At 44.2% G+C, this 7728-nt stretch overlaps 1 protein-coding gene across 1 annotated transcript; it reads right to left on the bottom strand.

The window, feature by feature from the left end:
- ADO (2-aminoethanethiol dioxygenase) lies at window positions 1-4528 on the bottom strand. Its single transcript, XM_055590344.1, has one exon. The coding sequence runs from the start codon at window positions 4015-4017 to the stop codon at window positions 3205-3207; it is 813 nt and encodes a 270-aa protein (XP_055446319.1). The 5' UTR covers window positions 4018-4528; the 3' UTR covers window positions 1-3204.
- Between the last annotated feature and the right edge of the window lie 3200 nt (window positions 4529-7728).

Here is a 7728-nt window from a genome sequence, read left to right as displayed (position 1 = left end):
ACAATTTCAAAATGCCTTTATTTTCCATAAGTACAGATTTTAATCCAGAAATGTAAACATCCCTGGATCAGAAGATTCATTATCATATTATATGGGGCTTAACAAATGATTTCCTTCTTTGACACTCATTGTACTGTAAGAATCAATGGTCAGCTTCTGTGTGTGATGTGAAGTTCTGAATTCAGAACAAGAGAGTTACAAGAGTGGCCCTGCATTCAGGTTCGAGTTGAATAGTAATGGGCAGAGTCCTGAATTAAAGACACACTATTGCTTCTTCGGTGAGCAGAACTAGAGCACAAGATTCTACTATTTGGAATAGATCAGTGACGAGATTCCCCCTGAGATGCCTAGACTAATGCACCTACAAGGGGACAATGCAGAAGGAATAAAAGGTGTCAGTTTTGGGAAAAGTTAAAGGCTGTTAGTGTTGAAAGGTCAGATAACCCACTCCTGTTGACCAACACACATTACTTTAAAAAACAGTTCATCATTTTCACTGGTAAACAGCAGTCAGTGTAAATTCCATCCATGCAATTCAGACTTAATTAAAAAAAAAATCAATTCCCATAAAGTAGTAGGTAGATATATAATACTCTAAATTGATATAACCAGAGAATTAAAAAGCTTTAAAAGTATTAGACAAACTTTCATCGATGAGAGGCAGTTATTGCATTTGTTATTCAACAGAAAAGTTAAGTGATTAGTATCATTGTGCTCATTAGTCTCTGTAGGAGAAGACAACTTTTTTCCACAGTTGTTACCCATATTACAGGAATATAAGGAAACACAACAGCAGCACATGATCATATCTAAGAGTTTATGCAGAAAGGTGCAAGGCTTTTCTGCATATTTTGTCTTTAAGGATATTCTTTCCTCAGTGGCTCACTATAACAAGTTAATTTTGTTTTCACCATTAATTTACTCAGAATTTATTAGTGAACCAAAAGTTCCACTGTTATTACTGAACTAAATTAGATATATATTGCTGTTTTGGCATGCGATAATTTCAGTTACTCTTTTAAAAAGCACCTTAGTCTTTTCATTCAACTTGCTTGTATATGAAAACTTTAAAAATTTTCATAATGAAGTTTGGAAAAACAATTCCTCCTTTATTACTGTCTTATTGCCAGAATGAATCTTTGTAGGTTAGTTTAATGTACTCCAGGTTGTATTATAACTTAAACATCATCCATCATCAACAACTGTTATAAGTTGGTCAACTTTTTGCTACAATATAATTCAAAACAGGTAGGTATGTAATTAATAATAATACACATTCATCACTTATGAAAAAAAAAACCCTTGTGAACAGTTTTAAAGGAAGTCATCATTTGCATATCTAGAACTTAATTTCAAACAAAACAGCATGAAGAAGTGCTTCAAACTCCCCCTAAGGTATAATAAATCACACCAGAATGGGACACTGTCATAAAACAACTTAGCAACCTAGAAGAAATGCATTATGCCTCTGTGAGGTTTTACAGCACAGTTGGCATATCATATTGAGTACCATCTTTTTTGTTTTTTTAAGAAAAATCATTAAGAATTTGCTTTTCCATTCTAAGTTTGGGAACAAAGCTTCCTTCACTCTGGGCCTCTGTAACTCAGTGTGCAAAGAGGAAAAGGCACATACTGCTTCCCTACAGGGTCATCACTTTCCACCAATAGCAAATCCCTCTTTATTACAGATATCAGAACTCAATTACTACGTGGGTAAGTCAATCAAGAGGGCTTAGACAACAGCTGGGCACATTTTAATGTGTTTATTTTTACAGTTTGTTTTTATTAAAAGTTTTGTGAAAAAAGGAATCCTATAAATAGTAAAAAGGGGGGAAACAGGAGTGTTCCTTGGCCTGAAGCAAATGGTGTCAATACATTTGTAAACAAGGTAAAGCTGCTCAGCCTATTAAAAGGACAAAGATAAAACTAGTCACAGATAGCACAACTGTTCAAGAGGTTTGGAGTGGGAAGTGTTTTGTCCCAAGTTTGGGTGCCCTAAAGTGGCTAGCAGTATAGTTAATTCTCAATTCTCTAGCCCTGGTCATCCGTGCCTCTCTTCCTGCAGAAAACCCACCCCAGATGAAGCAAGCACTGAGGGGGGCTGTCCTAAGAACACTGCCACCAGCAACACAGCTGGAACCACCAGCCCCTCGAACATTAGAGCTCCTAAGAGAATTTGAAACAGTCATCAACGTTTTCCTCTACTTTTGCAGGAAAATACTGGAAGTAAATAGGGGCACATAGAATTCAACAGCTGGCTACCAGTGTTTTACATTCAGTTGTTTGGAAGCATACTGATTCAGCTCTGGTTAGAAAATACAGAATTACTTTATTACTTCCTAAAGTACACTAAGACATAAAAGTCACTTCAGGATAATACAGTTTTTGCATTGAAGGTGAACCTGCAATAAAAACATCTGCTCAACTCTAGATCTGGAGACTCAGTGGGGGAAGCCCTAAGTGATCATTTGTCACTGAGATATACAGGTGCTTGAATTGCTTAGTTTTTGCTGCCAGCGTAACCGAGATATGGTTACTGGGCAAGGGGAGGAAAGAAAAGAAATCTTGTCCTCTACATGCATAGTTAGAGTGTAATCCCTCAAATCTGAAAAGATGGATTTAATTTTCACAAAACTTAATTAGGCCGGACAGCTCACTTTAAATAGTAGCTCAGCTCTTTAAACCTAGTTTTTACCAATGACTTGAACTAAAAACTATTCAAACCACTAGGTCATGCAAAGTCAATAAGTTAGAACTATAACAATAAGCAGTAAAAGGACATAAGGACACAAGTGGAAAACAACCCCTATTTACCCAGAGGAGGGCGGAGAAAACCACTTTGTATATTTTTAATAGGATGGGAACAGAGGAAAGAAAATTTTCATTATGGCTTTAAGATGGAAGCACTTCAGATAAGTCCCCTGTCCCCTCCCCCTCCCCCCACTCCAAACCCCAGTGGCAGTGACAGAGCCAGGAAACAACCTAGCTTCCCCGCCTACTCCGCCCCCAAAACAGCGCCCGGTGGTTGCAATCCAGTCGCCCGCGCTTCCCAAGACTCCCGAGGAAGCGGCTACTGCCCATTCCAGTAGATCCAACACCCAGGCTGGGGGAAGGAAGAAAGCCCTTGTGATGGGGTCGCGGCCAGCCAAGCCTAGATCTGAGTAGGGCAAGTGTTCGGCCCACCGCTTTCGGGCGCCGGCGGCTTCAAGGGAAGACCTTGGGACCTGGATAAGGCTCCCCCTCGCACCAGAAGTCATCGGCCTGCGGGGTCTCCAGGAGCCACACTTCTCGGGGCAAGTCACAGGCCGAGCTGGAGGCCTCCTTGGCCCTGACAGGCTCCAGCACTCGGTAATAGTGGCAGTCCCGGCCGTCGTCGGGGTCGTAGGGCGGGGCCAGGATGTCCAGAAAGGCGGCGGGCCCGTCCACAGCGTCGATCTGGTGCAGGTTGTCCCGGTGCGGCGTGAGGAAGCACGGGCCGCTGGCCTCCGTGTACTCTGCCCGTGAGCGCAGCACGCCCGGCTGTACCGCGTCCCGCTCCCGAGGCTGCAGAGGCGGCTCGAACTGCTGCTCTGGTGGCGGGGCCCGCGGCCGCTGCCCGCTGCCCACCTCCAGCTTGTCCATGCAGCTGATGCGCACGGTCCCGTAGAGCACCTTGAGGATGCCGTGCATGCCCGGGTGGTCGTGCAGCGGGATGGAGGTGCCGCTCTTGAGCAGGAACACGCCGAGGCTGAATCCGTCGGTCTCGCAGATGTGCATATAGGTGACGGGCGGCAGGTTGGGCCGCAGCGGCTGCACCGTGGCCTTACGCGGGGAGATGTTCAGGTCCTCCGCGCGGACCTGGGTCAGCAGGCTCTTCAGCTTGCTCAGGTTCTCCGGGAAGCCCTGCGGTATCGGCGCCTCCGGGCCTGGCGCCTCGCCGCGGTCGGAAGAGCTGCGGCCGCCCCCGCTGCCCCGGAAGGTGAGGCACGCCTGGCGGGCGATCCGTTGGATCAGGGAGGCCATGTTGTCTCGGGGCATGCCCTGCAGTTCCTCTGCGTGCCGAGGCCGCCCCCCTCCGCCCCCAGCTTTCCTCCGCCCCTTGCGGTCGCCGGCGGCCGCCACGGCTGCCCGCAGCCCGGAGCGAGGCTGGAGGCCCCGCAACTACCGGTCAGTCGGGCGCGCGGCACTACAGCCGCCAACCTCAGCAGCCACGCGCCGGCAACGGCCGGGCGTGCCTGCCTCGCGCCCCCTTTGAGCGCGCACGCGCACAGTCCACAACCTGCACTCACGCTCTGGGAGCAGGCACCGGCCGCGCGGACGGTGGCAGGCTTCGCCTTACGCCAGAAGCTCCATTCATGCGGCCCGCACCTACGACGGTGATCAAGCGTTCCCGGCGCCCTGCAGAGCATGCTGGGACTTGTGGTCCGGTATTCCGCATGCGCTCTGAGAGAGTTCCCTTTGTCATCTGGAAAAGGGAAGGATTAGATTTGTGGGTCATAAATCGACCTGCATTACGGTTCCGAGGTGTTTGCTTCTTAGAAGAAAGGCGAATTGGGGCAAAAGAGAAACAGCCAATTAACTACAACTCCCGGCATTCCTCGGCATGTTGGGGTGACGCACTTCCGTCGTCTGGCTTGTGGTGTAGTGCAGACTCCTGGCCGTCACCGGAACCGGGCAAGAGGGTCGTTAACCTTCTGGCGCCACTCTGGCCTAATACGCCCACCAAGGTCGTTTTCCTGTGGCCTTAGCCCTGGGAAGGAGGCTGTTAAGTTAACTTTAGCTCCTTGTGGCCGCACTGGCAGCAGTGTCTGCTGGACCGCGCTTTCGTAATCTTCTGTTTCTGAGGAGATGAGAGGGTCACCACAGTTACTCCCCACAGCCGTCCCCAGCTGTTGTTTGCATCAGGGTCTGATTACGCTGCTCTTCGGGTTACAGAACACAGTAGTGTATATATATATATATATATATATATTTTTTTTTTTTTTTTTTGCTGGAGCTTCAGAGGACATTTGGTCACTGATTCTGTATACTAACTGTTATCAAACCTGAGTTTGCATAAGAAACACCTGGTTAGGGGAGAAGGGGAGTTATTTTAAAAATACAGAGTTCTGGTCTTCGTCCAGAGATTGGTTCACGAGATGATTCTATGGCATCCTATGAGAAACTGTTGTGAGAGAATCAGGCAAGTTCTTGATTTTAACCTTACCCCGAGTTTAAAGTCCTTTTGGATTTCCTAAGCTAAACATGGGTTTCTTACTCATTTTGTAATTGGAGTGGTTTAGTAAATTCTCCCTAATTAAAAAAAGGCATGCTCTTTTAGTGGGCTATGTAACCTAACTAATGAGCACTCAGTATATGCCAGGCGTTGTGTTAGGAGCATTATGTAATGAATATACTAATCCTCACAACAGCTCTTAAGAGGTAGGCATTATGATTATTCCCAGTTTGCAGATGAGAGAATAAGTTGCAAGACGATAGTGAATTATTGCCAGGGCCTAAGCAGCAATGCAGAAATAAGTACAGTTTTATCAAAACCAGCTGTTTGAGTTGGTGTTGAAAGCATTAAACGCAGGATTAGGATATTGTTTTTCCAGCCTACTGTGCTACTTAACAAGTTGTCTGTCTTTAGCAGACTTCACCCTTTTATGTCCTCAATATGACTTGTAGAATCTGGAATCAGAGTAACAGACATTCTGAATTCTCCTTACTCATCAGAAAACCCTGCAAAGCTTTCAAAAGTAAAGATTTGGGGGTCAAACCCCAATTCAGAAGAACTGCTATGAAGCCCAGAGTTTTTATTTTTAAGATGCTCCTTAAGTGATTCTTAGTTATCAGCCCAATTTGAGAACCACTGATTTGTAAATAGTGAATCAGTTCTTAATATTTAGTGATTTTGATTGAAGATAGTGATTTAGAAAAGCAATTTTAAGGTTTATTTGTTTTCAGGGTTGCCATGTCATTGTTACTTATATCTGGTCATGTACAGTGGTCCTTTGGAAGAACACAAACCACTGTGCGCTGCGGCTGCTCAGTTGTGTCCAACTCTTTGAGACCTCATGTACTGTAGCCCATCAGGCTCCTCTGTCCATGGGATTTTCTAGGCAAGAATACTGGAATGAATTGCCATTTCCTCCTCCAGGGGAATCTTCCTGACCCAGGGATCAAACCTGTGTCTTCTGTGTCTCCTGAGTTGCAGGGAGACTCTTTACTGCTTGAGCCATCAGAGAATCCCTGTCATTGTTAAGGTACTTAAATATACTGTCAAAATTCGCCATGTAATGAAATTCCATGCAGTCTTTTTCTAAAGTGAGGAATATTTAAGAGAAAAATGCCCTCTATCCATTTAAAAATCTAAAATAAAGGTTTTATTTATTGATTTTAATTCTATTAAGGTATAATTAATAGGAGGTATAGACTCCATGGGCTTCCCAGGTGGCACTATCCCTGGGTTTGATCCCTGAGTGGGGAAGATCCCCTGGAGGAGGGCATGGCAACCCACTCCAGTATTCTTGCCTGGAGAATCCCATGGACAGAGGAGCCTCATGGGCTGTGGTCCATAGGGTTGCCAAGAAGCAAACACAACTGAAGTGACTTGTACAACACAACCCATGACTCCGTAGATCACAGATTTTAGTAACATACTGGTGTATTTGATTTCCAAATCTGTTACTTCTTAGTAGTTGTCTGTACTTATTTAGCTGAAGCTCATCTATAAAATAGAATATTAAGATACATATGTAAAACGCTGATGATAGCATTTAGAGCATAATAACTCTTATAGTAGTAGCTATTATAATTTGAAAGTTGCTAAAAATGGTAAAGACCAATGAATTTAAGTAATATTCAGCGAATATTAAAATGGAATTTGCTTGTCTTGAGAATTAGCTTCAAGGTAGAGATTTGAAAAAAGATTATTGAGGCTTCCCTGATGGCCCAGTGGCTAAGACTCCACACTCCCAATGCAGGGGATCTGAGTTTGATCCCTGCTCAGGGCACTAGATCCCACATGCTGCAACTGAGAGTTTGTATGCTGCAGCTAATACCCAGTGCAGCCAAATAAACTAATTTAAAAAAAATTTTTCTTTAGAAAAAGATGATGTTTACTGGTTAACCATTTACCTGGTAATACCATTCCTCAGGTCCTTGCTATTTATTGTTTGGCCAAAGAGTTCAAAGTTTCCTAAGACCAGGATCACCTGGAGGTATTTATTGAATGTACAGATTCTCAGATCATCTCAAAATCTGCGTCTGAACCTTTTGCACGTTAAAGTTTTTAAGAACTGCTAAGTGTCCTTAAGGCATATAGTACTTTTTTTAAAGGCCACAAACAGGCTACTTTTCATAATTCCTTTTTGAAACTGTCTTTAAGGACTGCTCTAATGGATGGGCTCTATCCTAAGTGCTTCTGCCCTTAAGAAGCATTTTATTTGGCCTTCTGCCCCACTGTCAGTAGCATAGGCTGACTGAGTTTCTATTACCATTAACGTCCTTCTTTTTATGCTCCTTGTTCTATTTTCCTTTGTGTTGCAGTATAGATAAATGAAGAAAAAAGTGAAAACATTCAGAAAAGAGAGCAGACAGAAGTGATAGTGAACAAGTGCTAGAAATACAAGACAGAAACAAGATTTGGGAAAAATTTGGGATAGATGGAATCTATCATTTGATAAATAGTGAGTATTTATTGGGTACCAGCATTGTTCTAGACTTTGGGGATTTGACAAGGAATATCTGAATTCTCTAAAAGGAATT

This window comes from Bubalus kerabau, chromosome 1 (genome assembly GCF_029407905.1).
Source record: "Bubalus kerabau isolate K-KA32 ecotype Philippines breed swamp buffalo chromosome 1, PCC_UOA_SB_1v2, whole genome shotgun sequence".
In the NCBI taxonomy this organism is placed as follows: Eukaryota; Metazoa; Chordata; class Mammalia; order Artiodactyla; family Bovidae; genus Bubalus; species Bubalus kerabau.
This window is presented reverse-complemented; position numbering and strand designations above follow the sequence as displayed.